The sequence below is a fragment of the Arvicanthis niloticus genome, chromosome 4 (assembly GCF_011762505.2).
Source record: "Arvicanthis niloticus isolate mArvNil1 chromosome 4, mArvNil1.pat.X, whole genome shotgun sequence".
NCBI lineage: Eukaryota > Metazoa > Chordata > Mammalia > Rodentia > Muridae > Arvicanthis > Arvicanthis niloticus.
In genome coordinates, this window is record NC_047661.1 from 87,108,214 (window position 1) to 87,124,114 (window position 15,901).

Below are 15,901 nucleotides of genomic sequence, written 5' to 3' on the forward strand. Positions count from 1 at the left end.
GGGAGATGTGGGAAGCCATGGCAAGGCCTTACTCTTGGAAAACACTCACCCTTGGCTCTCCTATCTACTATTCTTCTTTCTGCTTACCTTCCATGATTCACTTGTCAGTTCTCAGAACTTCAAACAAGGTCACATAGCAACCCACCTTAGTAACCCTTCCTCCTGATCTCTAGATTTAGCCAACATCCTGCTAGATAGATGTTTTTAGAACCCCTGGTAATGGAAAGGCTTTGTGAGAACAACAGGTATAACTTAGTTAGACACCACAGCTGCAGCTAGCTTCCTCCACCTGCAAACCACTCTTTCCTTTTCTACCCTTCCCCATATCCTGTTTTCAGAGTATAGAACCTGTGTGAACAATAAAATCTTTGCCAGCTTGATCAGACTTCTTGACTTGCTGTGCCTCCTTATTTTCTCGTGCATCTCAGTCCTCTCCACAGGGTCTAAGGGTCCCACTTGATTGTCCAGCTGGACTGGACAGTAACCCATGTGGTGGTCATACACAAATGCTAGCAAAAGACTCATACACATAAAGTGATAATAAATATTTTTAAAATAACAATGAAAAAAGAGATGGAGAAAGAGAGAGAGAGAGAGAGAGAGAGAGAGAGAGAGAGAGAGAGAGAGATCCCTTCAATTAACTTCTGCTTGAGTTGTGGACAGACGTACAAAGAGACATGCTGAGAACACTGAACCAGGACACTTTGCCCAGGAAGGTCATTGATGAGAACAGAACATACTCACCTAGGGCCTGCATGCTTTGCCCCTTCCCATCAGCACAGGATCACTCTGAAGCATGACACAAGCTACACATGGACAACTGTGGTACTGCACTCCACAGAACCAATTAGAAATGAAGGAAATCTCTTCCATGGGAATCTCAGATTGAGGAACAAGGGGACATGGAACAAAAACAGCAAGGACTTTAAATAGCCCAGAGTCCCTACCTAGCTCCTTCTGCAAGCAACAAAACAGATACCGCCCAACCAAGTCAACACAGTCAGCCCTGAGTGTCACAGCCAGCAAAACAAGACACTGAACAAATGTGGCTCATACTTTATTGCAAATCAAATGGGGCTTAGCTGCGCACTCTAAGGAGCAGGGCAACACACAGGCAGATCTAATCTCTCAGGCCAGGCTGGAGATTCTGGGGTCTGGTACATTCTTCCAACCATCAGTGAGGGAAGGGCTGGATGCAGGGCAGAGACAAGGGATAGGAAGAGACTGATGAAGAAATGGAGAGCCCAAGGAACCAGAGGCTTGACTGAGGGAAGGCCTGGGAGGAGGAAGTGGAGGAACTGGGAGTGGAAAGAAGGAGAAAGCTGTGCATCGTCGTGGCAGCCAGAGCCCTGCTAAGGCCCAGAGCCAGCAGGGTACTCATGAGTATTCCCCCAGATCTGGCCTTTGTCAGCCTACTTTGGGTTCCAAAAAGCCTTCTTTGCGAAGATTGGCTTGGAGAGGAAGCGGCTGCTCTTCATGTAGTCAGATATCTTCTTCAGGCCCTGCAGGGAGGAGAAGAAAGCAAGAATTGAGGATCTTGGGCTCCAGTGGGAGCATAGGTTTCATTCTAAGAACCCCAACACAGCCCAGGCTGCTCAGGTGCCCAACTCTGGTAAAGGAGTGCTTTAATTTCCTGTGTTGATGGGAAAACTGGCACTGCAGTCAGCTGTGTGTCCATCGGCAGTTGTGGAGAAATGTTGGGGGCTGACTTTTAGCAGAAAGCGGCTATCAGCTTTGCAGCCATCTTGAGCCATATACCCTGACATGAGACTTGGATTACAATAGCCTACAACAGCTGAGCACACTCCGATAATCTTGGTTTAGATACCTTGAGATTAAAGGTGTGTGAGATTAAAGGTGTGTGAGATTAAAGGTGTGTGACTTAAGAGTATGACTTAGAAGTATAGAGATCAGAGTTAGAGACAAGACCTAAGGGCATGATTAAAGGTGTAACTTAGAGGTGTGGCTTAGAATCAGATTATAGAAGACAGAACCAGACATCAGACTAGAGAGAGAGATTCATACACATCAGACATTAGGTAGAATCTGCCCTCACCCTCGATCTTGCTGAAGCCCGACCTGCAGACCTGAGCAGCAGCTTGGGCCGGGATACAGTGGCCACCCAAACGTGGGTCGGCCCAGGCCTCAACATTTTGCCTGGGCTGCAACATTTATTTTGGCTGCCCCAATGTGGGGCTAGTTCGGTTCTCAACATTATTTTGGTGCCCAAACGTGGGGCAGCAAGAACGAGAGACCCAGTGAAGGACCTTACTGGAAGAAGGATCTGTTGATTATTGCAGGAATCTGCCGCGTTGAGAAAGGTAAGGAAATGGGACAAGAAATTAGTCAACCTGAATCCAACTCTCTGTTTTGGTTTGCTTCGAGAAAGGTAATGAAAATGGGACAAGAAATTAGTCAGCCTGAATTCAGCTCTCTGTTTTGGTTTTGTTGTTTGCTGCTCACATGTGTTAATTTTCTGCTTTTGTTCTTGAATGCTGTCTTTTTTGTTCAAAATAAAAGGAAGCATAAGTTAGAATCCAAAATACAACCAAAGGTTGATGACAATTTGTCAGAGCCAGATTGTGCTGACCAAGAGGAAGAGGAAGTCAAATTTTATGCTGAAATGCCCCCTTCCTATGCACCTCCACCTCCAAGTGCTCCCCCAATGGAGATGGTGGTTATAGATCCCATAAGGGAGTTACAGGAAAAAAATATCTGTTCTTAAACAACAAATAGAGCTAGAAAAAGAGTATCAGGACTTAATTAATCAGCTACAAAAATTAAAGACAGGAAAGATGTCTCAAGAGGTAAACTGTGAAAATCCCCTGGCTCCTTGCATTCCTCAACCAGGAATCCAAAGGCAGTCCCTATCACCTAGCTTAAGATTAGCCACAGATCAGCCAGAGGAGGGAAAGGCTGAGGCTTTCCCTGTATCCGAGACTAGAGACAATCAAGGAGTTGCTTGGAGACATCACACAGGTTTTAATTTTCAAATTATTAAGGAATTAAAAAATGCAGTATCTCAATATGGTGCCACTGCTCCTTTTACTCTTGCAATTTTAGACTCTGCCGCAGAGGAGTGGCTAACTCCTAGTGATTGGAATACGTTAGCGAGAGCAGTTCTTACTGGTGGAGACTATTTAATTTGGAAATCAGAGTATCATGAGAATTGCAAAGAAACAGCTAGGAGAAATATTCAGGCAGGTAATGGTTGGTCCTTTGATGCCTTAGTAGGAGAGGGCAATTTGCTTCTAGTGATAACCAAATGCAATATGACCCAGGTTTATTTGCTCAAATTCAAAATGCAGCCATGAAGGCTTGGCGTAAACTTCCGGTAAAGGGAGACCCTGGTGCATCTTTAACAACAGTCAGGCAAGGGCCTGATGAGCGATTTTCTGACTTTGTTCATCGATTAATGACAACAGCAGGAAGGATTTTTGGTAATGCAGAGGCAGGTGTAGATTATGTGAAACAATTTGCATATGAAAATGCTAATCCTAGCGAACCGCCGGTGGCTCGGCCCTTAAGGCTCCCGCCCGCAGAGGGCGCACCGTCTCTTGGTGCGCGGGTTCGAGTCCCGCTGTCCCGCTGTCCCGTTTCCCGAGTCTTGTGGGAAAAAAAAAGAAAGAAAGAAAAAAAAAAAAGAAAATGCTAATCCTGCCTGCCAAGTGGCCATTAGACCTTATAGGAAAAAGACAGACCTTACGGGGTACATCAGACTTTGTTCTGACATAGGTCCCTCTTACCAACAGGGCTTAGCTATGGTGGCTGCTATGCAAAGAAAATCAGTAAGAGATTTTTTGGCAAGTAAAGACAGAAAGGCATGTTTTAAATGTGGTAAGCCTGGACACTTTGCAAGAGATTGCAAAGTAGAAAATGAGTTAAGCCAGAGACAGCCCAGAAAACAGCCTGGGCTCTGCCCAATTTGCAAACGTGGAAGGCATTGGGCTAGTGATTGTAGGTCTAAACAAGACGCACAAGGTAATACCCTTTCCCATAATCAGGGAAACGGGAACAGGGGCCAGCTCCAGGCCCCGAACCGAAGCAAGCCAAAACAGGCTTATGGAGCAGTCAGTGTCCTACCAGCGAACACCAATCCCTTTCTGAACTTAGTCGAGCAACACCAGGAAGCGCAGGACTGGACCTCAGTTCTGCCACCCACACAGTATTAACCCCAGAAATGGGACCTCAGGCCTTACCCACTGGAGTGTTTGGACCGCTTTACCCAAATGTGTTTGGCCTGATAGTGGGAAGAAGCAGTGCTACTATGCAGGGACTACAAATTTTTCCTGGAGTTATAGATAATGATTATCAGGGTGAGATTAAGGTAATGGCGCAGGCAATTCAGAACATAGTCACCATTCCTACAGGAAAGAGGATAGCTCAACTATTGTTACTTCCATTGTACCCTACTAATCACAAATATAAGAATCCTAAAAGAGGGGATCAAGGTTTTGGTTCCTCTGATGCATACTGGGTACAGCCTATAGTTAAACAAAAACCTATGATGACAATTTGGCTAGATGGAAAGGCATTCCAAGGCTTGGTTGACACAGGAGCTGATGTGACTATCCTAAAACAAAGTGATTGGCCTGCTACCTGGCCTCTGACCCCAACCTTAACCAATTTAAGGGGTATTGGCCAAAGTCAAAATCCACTACAAAGCTCTAAGGTGCTAACATGGAAAGATAAAGAAGGAAATACAGGAAATATACAACCCTATGTCATCTCAGGCCTTCCCATTAATCTCTGGGGCAGAGATCTGTTATCCCAGTTGGGATTGATTATGTGCAGCCCTAATGAAGTAATCATGGCTCAAATGGTAAACTCTGAGCTGTCCCCAGACAAAGGATTAGGAAAAGGTGAAAATGGAATTGTTCACCCTACTGAGGTTTATGGTAACAATGAAAGAAGAGGCTTGGGGTATTTTTGATGGGGGCTACTGATTCAGCTGCACCCCTAGGACGTTGTGTGGATCCCATCACCTGGAAAGGGGACTCGCCCGTCTGGGTGGATCAGTGGTCCCTAACCACTGAAAAATTACAAGCTGCCCAGTTGCTAGTGCAGGAGCAATTACAGGCAGGACATTTAGAAGAGAGTAACTCTCCCTGGAACACCCCAATATTTGTCATTAGGAAAAAGTCAGGAAAGTGGAGATGGTTGCAAGACTTGAGGGCTGTTAATGCAACCATGATTAAAATGGGAACCTTACAACCTGGGCTGCCCACACCGGTGGCCATACCTTTAGGTTATTATAAAATAGTTATAGATTTAAAAGACTGTTTTTTTACTATCCCCTTACATCCTAATGATAGAAAACGTTTTGCTTTCAGTGTTCCCTCTATAAACTTTAGGGAACCTATGAAAAGATATCAATGGAAGGTCTTGCCTCAGGGTATGGCTAACAATCCTACCTTGTGCCAAAAGTTTGTGGCTTCTGCCATAGAGGGTGTTAGAAACATGTGGAAGCAAATCTACATGATTCATTTCATGGATGATATTTTGATAGCTGGAAAAGATGGAAAACAGGTACTCCAGTGCTTTGATGATCTTAGAACAGCTTTACAGACTGCAGGGTTACAAATAGCACCAGAAAAGGTGCAATTACAAGACCCATATACCTATTTAGGATTTCAGATTAATGGTCCACGTATTATTAATAGTAAAGCCACACTGAGGACTGATTCCCTTAAGACACTTAATGATTTTCAAAAACTATTGGGAGACATTAATTGGCTACGACCATATTTGAAACTTACAACAGGAGAATTGAAGCCTCTATTTGATATTCTCAAGGGAGATCCTGACCCTAAATCTGGCAGGGCTCTAACAGAGGAGGGTAGAAAAGCCTTACAGAAGGTAGAGAATGCTATTTCATCTCAATTTGTAACTCATATTAATTATTCTAAGCCTTTATATTTTCTTATTTTTAACACAAAATTAACTCCTACTGCAGTTTTTTGGCAAACTGCACCCATATTATGGGTTCATCTTCCCTCATCCCCCAAGAAAGTTCTTAATCCATACTATGCAGCTATAGCAGATATAATTATGTTAGGCAGAGATAACAGTCAAAAATATTTTGGAAAAGATCCTGATATCATAGTACAACACTATACAAGGCATCAGGTTGATTGGCTTATGCAGAATTCTGAAGTCTGGCCTATTGCATGTGCTTCATTTGCTGGTCAGATAGATAATCATTATCCACCAGATAAATTGATTCAGTTTTGTAATCATCATGAATTTGTTTTTCCATCACGTACTGCGCATGAACCTATCAAGGAAGCATTGCTAGTTTTCACTGATGGTTCCTCATCAGGAACAGCTGCTTATGCCTTTAAGGATCAAGTAATCTCTTTTGCTACATCATCTGTATCAGCTCAATTGGTTGAATTACATGCTGTTATTGTGGTGTTTCAAGCATTTCCAAATCAAACTATTAATATTTATACAGATAGCTCATATATAGCTCAGTCTATCCCTCTGCTAGAAACTGCTGCACAAATAAAGCATTCCTCAGAAGCAGCTGATTTGTTTTTAGTGCCAACAATTAATTTTGAGGAGAAAGTGTAAATTCTTTATAGGACACCTGAGAGCCCACACTGGGCTACCAGGTCCTCTCTCTGAAGGAAATACCAAGGCAGACCTAGCTACTCGAATAGCTGCAGTTACTTTATCAGATTTGCAATCTAATTTGGATAAGGCCATAAAGGCTCATGAGTTACATCACCTTAATTCTAAAACTTTAAAAGGTATGTTTAAAATTACCAGAGAACAAGCTAGACAAATTGTCAAACAATGTCAATCATGTGTTAAACTCTTACCAGTTCCTCATTTGGGTGTAAATCCAAAGGGACTGATACCAAACAGTATCTGGCAAATGGATGTTACTCATTATAATGAATTTGGCAAGCAAAAATATATACATGTATGTGTAGACACATACAGTGGTTTCATTTATGCAACATTACAAACTGGAGAAGCAAGCAAGCATGTGATTGCTCATATGCTTGCTACAATCGCTGTATTGGGTGTGCCTAAACAGATAAAAACTGACAATGGCCCAGGTTATACAAGCTCCAGTTTCCACCAATTTTGTGAAAGATTGGGAATACTACATAAAACGGGTATTCCATATAATCCACAGGGCCAAGGTATAGTAGAAAGGGCACATCAAACCATTAAATGTCAATTTGAAAAAATTAAAAAGGGGGAATGGTACCCTACCAAGGGATCCCTCAGAAATATCCTTCATCATGCACTCTTCATTTTAAATTTTTTAAATTTGGATTCTGAAGGAAAATCTGCTGCAGATAGATTCTGGCATCCTGATACCAAAAAGAATTTTGCAACAGTCCTCTGGAAAGACCCATTAACTGGAACCTGGATTGGGCCAGATCCAGTGCTTATCTGGGGAAGAGGTTCTGTTTGCTTATATTCCCAAACTGCAGATGCTGCACGTTGGCTGCCAGAGAGACTGATTAAACAAATAGATAACAATAACAAATCCAGGGAGGAGAAACCCCCTGAGAAGCGTATTTTTTCTTCACAGGAAACATGAAGATGCTTCACAATTGCCTTCAAACTGGAACAGATCAACGAGTAAACCTGACTTGGGAAGTTATCAGTGCTGAAGGAGACATCACCACCCATATCTCCAGGATGGCTCTATTGGACTCTTGATTCCCTGACTTATGATTTAGTGGGGAACTAGATTGTTTTAGATTTAGTGGGAATTTAGATTGTTTAGACCCAGGAGAAAACCCACTACCACAGTTACTATAGTTGTTTTTTTGGGTTTGAGATTGACTAGAGCAGGAACAGGGATTTCCTTAGTTTTCTTTAGATCAAAGCTATGATCAGTTTTGTATTTATATAGATTTAGATTCTGATATAAGACATTTATAAACAGAATAGAAGAGGCTTACACTTTTTACTCCTCTGATAGAAGGAGTTATATGTTGCCCTTTAAAAAGAGTGTTGCTGTCATACTAACTATTCAGGCGTTGTTAAGTCTCTTGTCTTTTGGGTCCATGCGGTTCAACAAACTGATGGCTTTTGTATGAGATGCTACTCAAATGAAACCCACACAGGTCCATTATTACAGGCTGGAAGTAAGGGATTGCAAAACCTCTGTCATCAAGACTAATGAGGTGTATCCCCTAACTTATGCGCTAAGCCGGATAGTCAGTGACGGGTAAGAGAGCATACCAAGACCCTTGCCCCTAAAAGAAGGGAGGCCTCACCATCCTAAGACAGGAGCTCAACCAATGGCTGTTGAGTATCCAAGGATGGGAAAGGGAGGCTGGGGTCCTTTGCTCCAACCTAGGACAGGCACGGTTTCCGTAAGTTTTCCCAGCCTTCCCTTTTGAAAAAAAAAAAATTTAAAAAGGGGGACCTGTTGGGGGCCGACTTTTAGCAGAAAGCGGCTATCAGCTTTGCAGCCATCTTGAGCCATATACCCTGACATGAGACTTGAATTACAATAGCCTACAACAGCTGAGAACACTCCTGATAATCTTGGTTTAGATACCTTGAGATTAAAGGTGTGTGAGATTAAAGGTGTGTGAGATTAAAGGTGTGTAAGATTAAAGGTGTGTGACTTAAGAGTATGACTTAGAAGTATAGAGATCAGAGTTAGAGACAAGACCTAAGGGCATGATTAAAGGTGTAACTTAGAGGTGTGGCTTAGAATCAGATTATAGAAGACAGAACCAGACATCAGACTAGAGAGAGAGATTCATACACATCAGACATTAGGTAGAATCTGCCCTCACCCTTGCTCTTGCTGAAGCCCGGCCTGCAGACCTGAGCAGCAGCTTGGGCCGGGATACAGTGGCCGCCCAGACGTGGGTCGGCCCAGGCCTCAACATTTTGCCTGGGCTGCAACATTTATTTTGGCTGCCCCAACTTGGGGCTAGTGGGGTCCCCAACAGAGAAAGAGGGAGCACTGCACAGAATCCTGCAGAGCAGCTCAGTGCTCCACATTCGTCAGGAGGAAGGCTGACACACAGGTTCAGCAGGAACAGTGAGAGTCTGCATTCCTGTCTATAGGGAGGGGCTCTGCAGCTTCCATTCTGACTCCCTTGGTTCACTCCCCAAGCAAGAAATCCCTTGTTGCTACCTGTTTACACAAACTCTCTCCTTTTTTTTTTTTTTTTTTTTTTCCAGCAGGCTCTTTCTTGCCTGTGTTTCCACATCTGGGAGGAACCAGGCAGGTCAAAGAGACCAGTAAAATGCCAAGGTACTTTGAAAGAGAGCAAAGATCTCACCCAGTACCTCAGTAAATCCTGACTGCATTAGGATAGGGAGCAAGGAGACAATGGAGTGGGCTTAGTCATTCTGAGGCAGAAAAATCTAAACGTGGGACACTGGTAGCTGAATGCATGCTTAGTAAGTATATCTGTCCAATTTTTCTCAGCCCCGCTAGAGAACATTCTACAGAATGGCACTGTGCTGTGTGCTATCTTTCCAGTACAGTGCTCAGATAAGCTGGGATGAATTCAAGTTCCAGGGCAGCCTGTACCCAAGAGGCAAGGCTTGGCTGGCCTTGGACTGCAGCCTCCCACATTCTCCTATCACACTGATGGAAACTTCATGCAAGAGATGAAAGAACTGAACACAGTTCCATGCACAACAAAAGCTAAGCATTTTCATTTCCATTCCAAGGAGTAGACAGGCATTCTGGAAAGGGGGAAAGGAAGCGGGGTATCCAAGAGGAAGTGGGATCAGGGCATCACCTCGAAACGAGCCATGAAATCCTTCAGGTTTGGGAAGGCGTCCAGGCACTTGGGCTCAAATATACGGTGCTGATCAAGAATGTCATAAGCAAGGAAATCCACATAGGTGACCTGCAGGAAGCCAAGGGTGAGCACTCTGGAATTTGGCACCTGGGAAGAATAGCAACTCCTCCTTCCCACTCCTCCTTTTACCTTGTCCCCTGCAAACCATTGCCTCTTGCCCAGGAACTCAGAGTAGAGCTTCATTTTCTCAGGGAGACTCTCTAAGTACTCTGGCTTCTTTTTCTCCTGAAGCAGAAAGCAAATGTCACCACCTTGGCAGAGGCTGGCCTCACAGGGCTGTGCAGGCCCCAGAAAATAGAGGAGCAGTTTTCATGAGATTCAGTCTGGGTTGATGTCCAAGCTTTTAGTTAGAGCATCACCAACCATGATTAGACTGCTCTTAGAAAACAGCCCAACAGGATATGCCTCTGTCTCCTGGTCTCCACCACCATTGTCAGGACTACCATGCATGAGCCAGCTGTGAGCACATGGCTCTGAACTCTGACCTCACATGAGGCAGAAGCAAACAAGCAAATAACTGAAATCGCCTAGGAAGCAGCCTACAAGCAGTGTGCTATGCCAACTGGTGTGGTGAGGACTTCAGTACAGGTTCCAAAGAGATGAGGTAAATTTGAGAGGACAAAAGGAAACAAGGGGAGGATCAAAGGCCTTTGGTTGACTGAGTTGCCTATTAGGAACATCTGCTTATCTCTGTGGATGTCAAGAACACAGCTCTGGGAAGCCACTGGGGAGGAGAGTGTTCCCTACCCCCAGTGTCTTCTTCTCATAGTGTGAGTGTGCATGCTGCAGGCATGACAAGACTCCAGGGCAACAGAAAGACATGGCTCAGGACAGAACCAGCAGTTAGAACTGGAGGGATCGAACTCTGTCTGTCCTATCAGGGACTGAAGTGCCACTGTGGAGAGTCTGGACTGGATCTTAGGGCAATGGTTGGAAGTTTTCATTTGGCAGACTGAGCTTTGAGGTTACTCTCAGCAATTTCAAACACTATACCATGAGTAACACTGAGAGGCTCTGGTGGCAAACTGGACTAGAGCAGATGCAAGAGCAAGAGTACAGGGCCAGCTCCAACTCAGAGTTGGTGGAACTCACAAAGTCAGGGCTGTAGCAGACCATGGCCAACTGTATGCGGGTGTCCATAACCTGGTTCTCCAAAATGTCCACACGAATGCTCTCCTCCTCTGTCTCTCCACCTGCAGCACACACAGCACAGACTCACTCTCAGCAACCTGCTCCAGCCAAGCCAAGAAGAATGGCTTCTGTCCCCCACCCTGCGGCCAGCCCCACTCACATAGGTTGTGTTTGCGGCCAAGGTAGCGCAGGATGGCATTACTCTGGGTGATCTTATGTGATCCATCAATTAAATAGGGCAGCTGGATAGACAAGCAGATGGGTTATGAGGTCTCAGCATCCCTTACCTTCCCTGGGTAAGGACAGACATGGGGCCTGGCACTCAGTGTGTCTGCCACAGAAATCCCTCCATGAGCACTGTGTGCACTGAATGGGAGAGCTGGGACACAGCCCATCATGGAAACACTGTGCAGCCAGCAGGGATGGAGCAGGTGAGTAGAAACACTGATCTCAAGCTCCCTCAGCCAGGCCAGGAGATGAGGTGAGGACACAAGGCCTTCCCCAAACCCCACCTTCCCTGTACCTACATTGGGAAAGTCCAGGCCCAGCTTGAATTTCTCATTCAGCCACTGGTTTCTGTCATAGTCAGGAGCTGTGGTGGACAAGAGGATGTGAAAAGGAATCACCCAGTGTCCCAGCTTCCTTCTCTAAATATCCCTCCAAGGAGTCAGGCATGAGAACAGTCCAAGAAGATCTGCAACCTCACCCACTTTCGTACATCTCAGGTCAGAGAAAGCTTCTTAGGACCCTGGACTGTCTATCACTGAGATTTTTCAAAAGGTTTGAGTAAGCCAATTACTATAAAAGGGAACCCAGCCCTCCAAATTTAAGAAAGTCTCTAAAAGTTTCTAAATCCAACTCCAGAAGTTCTGTAGAGCTGAGCAACAGGGGGTCAGAGAAGTGTTGCTGGGCACCAGTGAGTAAGGGGAGCAGGGATCTGAGAAACAGGGTGTAATCACCGTCCCCCGACGTGTATTTCTTGTCCTCATAGCTTGTGTCTGTGTACTCCAGGAGCAGGCGGATGGAGTGAGCCAGCTGGAAAGATGACATGTGACAAGTCACAGATTGGAAAACCCTGACAGTCTGACTTTGCTGACTCTTGGTGAGTCTACATCTCACACTTAACAGTCTCCCCACAAGCTCACACACAGGCCACACATCAACACAAGCTCCCCTGTGTTTGCATGTCCCCTGATAGGCAAAGCTTTCCAACAACTTCTGAACTCAATCTGTCTCCTGGAAATCAGCTTCTAGCTACTCCCCACCTCACACCTGTCCCACCCAGCAGAAGCACTCTCACCCCACGGATGTCCCAGTAGCCCAGTATCATAGGCATAGTGCTGGTGTTCAGAGCAGGCCAACCTGGGCCTTGCTAGTCTGAGTTTCCTGATAAGTTCTTAGGCAAGGAAGAGGCGGGACCTGATGTGGCTTTCTATTGGACCAATGGCCTTTAGTGTCTCAAATTTCAGACATTCAGTTGAAGGAAGGAGCCAAGGATCTAGGGGCAGGGCAAAATATATCTAGCCTCAGGAACCAGTCTAAGCAGTCAGAAATAAAAGACAGGAATGGGCTAGTACCTGTGTCAGCAGCTTCCTGTTCTCACTCTGGTGTGCTGTTTCCATGGAGAACAGATGTGCAGCTAGAGACATTCTTGACTCTGTTCTTTATCTTCCTGGTATTGTTCCTTCTTCATTATCAACTCCCTGCTTTGGCTCTGGGTGACTCCTGGTGTGTTGGGAGCCGACTTTAGCAGAAAGCGGCTAGATCAACTTTGCAACCATCTGGAACCATATACCCTGATGAAAGACTTGGGTTTCAAAAGCCTATAACAGCTGAAGCACACTCTGATAAATATATTGTTTATCCCACATAGCTTGTTTTGCTGTTTAGTGACCTCAGCTGTATGGTGCACGTGGTAAAGTGTTTTCACCTGTGTTCTCCTGCTTGTGTATATAAATACCTCAGAATTCCCTTCATAAGGGAGACTTGAGGGAGACTTGAGAAAATAGAAGAGACTTGATCAGACACCCTGTCTTGTCTCCATTCTTCGAGTCTCCTGCCCCTGCAGCCCCACTCTCTCTCTTGACCAGAGCACTTAGCCCCAAAAGTGTTGAGGAGAAGCGTTGAGGCAGAGTAAAGGCCTCAACACTGGTGGCTGAGCCAGGTCAAAACAAGATAGCTCAAGCCTGAGAGATTAGTGTCCCTGTGGTCTGTAGCCTTTCACAGACAGCAGAGGGCATGTAGGACTCTGCTAAACTGGGAGACTCAGGCCACATACAGGTACGACCAGTGAATGCAGTGAAGATATTCAGGATCACTAGGCACTGGGAAATGTAAAGCAAACCACAGAGAGTGAGATACACCTTCCCCAGAGAGAACTCCTATTCTCACATAGAACGAAGGTATTGGAGCTGGCAAGAGTATAGGCAGGAGAGACCACTGGACACTGCTGGTAAGAGTGTAAACTGTCACAACTGTTAGGGAGAACAACCTGGTGTTCCCTGAAAAGTCAAAACTAGAGCTACCATGTGATCCAGCAATGCTGGATATATATCCACAGGAAATGAAATTAGAATGACAGAGGAGTGCACTTTACCATAGCCAAGAAATGGATGCCATCTAAAAACCATTCTCTGACAAATGTAAAATAAATATGTGGTCCACGTGCACCATGGAATACTAGTCACTCTATAAAAAAGGGGAAAAGAAAAAATAAAACTAGATATCCACACACAGAGAAACTATAAGTGAAGAGCTGGAGAGGTGGCTCAGTGGTTAGAGCACTGACTGCTCTTCCAGAGGTCCTGAGTTCAATTCCCAGCAACCACATGGTGGCTCACAACCATCTGTAATAGGATCTGATGCCCTGTTCTGGTGTGTCTGAAGACAGCTACAATGTATTTGTAAAAAAAAAAAAAAAAAACAAAAATAATAATAATAGAAGTGAGATTCCTGTCTCTTAACCCCCGGGGGGGATGGGGGTTGGGGAGGGGAAACAGGAAGGATACAAATAAATCAATGGCCTTAATGTAAGACTTGAAATTTAGAAGTCACTCGAAGGACACACATGGAAAGAGTTCCAAGATGCTGGCCAGATTTTTTTCCTTTCAGAGTAACTGCTTAATAGTTCAGGAAATAATTGCAAGATTTGACTAGCAAGTGTGCATCAAATCAAAAGGCTTCTACACAATAAAGAGGCTCCCCCACAGAACTTGAGGAAATCTTTACCTACTATTTGACAGAGGACTACTATATAAATATGTAAAGAACACAAAATCTTAGCCAAAAGTAATGACACTGTAATCCGAACAATGGGGGCTGGAGTCAGGACAATCATTAGGACTTTGAGGCCAGCCTGGGCTACATAGTAAAGTCTTTCTCAAAGATAGAGGAGGGGAAGGAGAAGACGGGGAGGAGGTGTTGGTAGTTCAGTGGAGATGCTGAGTATTCAAAGCTGAGGAACAGGTCCCACATTGCACTTAGGAAAGAGGAGGTTCTGATGTGCAGATGCACAGCAGGTGACTACACAGCATGATAGCATAGTATTTCTAACCAAACAACTGGAAGAAAGAACTTCCTTCCCATGTCTCCATCACAGAATAGTGATAAGAGTTTAAGGGATAGATGTTTAGCTTAATTTCAACAAAATATACACATGTATCCAAAAATAACTCACATGATACCACCTAATAATGTATGATTTTTTTAATGTTTTTCTGTATGTCCAAGACAAATTTATAAAGCATTTTTTAAAGGGTGGCTGGAAAGATGACTCAATGTTAAGAAGACTTGCTACTCTTCCGGAGGACTAGAGTTCATATCCCATCACCCAACCTGTAATGTCAGCTCTAAGGGACTGGATAGCCAGTCTGGCCTGTGCAGATACCTTCACTTATATGCACATACTCATGGAGGCACATAGACACACAGACACAGACAGCACACACGCACACTCACACACATGCACACACACACACAAAATTAAAAAGTAAAAATGATTATTCTCTTGGTTCACCCACTGCTCTCTTGGCTCCTGGTTTCTATCTTGGCCTTGAGAGGGCCATTAAAAAAAACAAAAACAAAAACAAAAAAACAAAACAACAACAACAACAACAAAAAAAACCACCTTGGGAATAAAACTTTTAAACTCCTTGGGCAGCATAACAAACTCCTCAGAGGGAGCCACTGACAATGGGTCTTCAGTCGATGATGACCCTGAACTAGGGAGGATGGCTCCAGAGCTGAAACAGTCTCCTGGACACCCGGCCAGAAGAGATAACAAAGCCAGAACAGAGCTGTTCGCTGCAACTCTTCAAGGCCTCACCAAATATAGTGAAATTAACATAATAGCCAATCAAAGCTGTGCTAATGTCATTGCTTGGCCCCTACCAATCATAATAGAGGTTACCTAACCCTTCTAGAAAATTCCCCTAGCCCTGCATAAAAAGGGGCCTGCAAGCCCCTAGCGTTGTCACCATCTTGATAAATGGTTGACCCTGCATGCTGGTAATTTCTACAGAGTAAATATTCCTTGCCTTTGCATACTGTTAGAGTCTGGGGTCTTCCTTCAGAGATTATTGGACCCTAAACAGCCTCTTGGCCTGTGGCTCCTCTCTTGGGCTCCTTGACTTCTCTCTTCTTTTCCCTCCCTCTCCTCCTCTTCCTCCCCACTTCTCTCATGGCCCAGTTAAGTTTGGAAACTTCCAGATGCCTCTGGTTATTCTCTCCCTTTTCATCTACAATAAAATCCTCCTCCTCAACCACACCTAGGAGTGGTTATGTTCTCATTTTCTCTTCCTTCTTTTATTTATTTATTTATTTATTTATTTATTTATTAAACTAGAAACCCAGCATTTTTTATATGTGGAAGAAGGAAAGGTTACTCAGCCCAGTGACCCATACATAGTACAGGCACATGGTGTCATAAGCTCAGGCAGTGTGTGACTATCCTTGTAGCCACACTT

At 44.5% G+C, this 15,901-nt stretch overlaps 1 protein-coding gene across 1 annotated transcript; it reads right to left on the reverse strand.

Moving 5' to 3' along the window:
- Positions 1 to 1,044: 1,044 nt before the first annotated feature.
- Positions 1,045 to 12,389, reverse strand: LOC117706588 (glutathione S-transferase Mu 2). The gene is made up of 8 exons (XM_034499439.2): positions 12,238 to 12,389; positions 11,897 to 11,972; positions 11,465 to 11,529; positions 11,098 to 11,179; positions 10,899 to 10,999; positions 9,936 to 10,031; positions 9,744 to 9,854; positions 1,045 to 1,502 (listed from the first exon to the last, which is right to left on the reverse strand). The coding sequence occupies exons 1-8, from the start codon at positions 12,271 to 12,273 to the stop codon at positions 1,413 to 1,415; spliced, it is 657 nt and encodes a 218-aa protein (XP_034355330.1). The 5' UTR covers positions 12,274 to 12,389; the 3' UTR covers positions 1,045 to 1,412.
- Between the last annotated feature and the right edge of the window lie 3,512 nt (positions 12,390 to 15,901).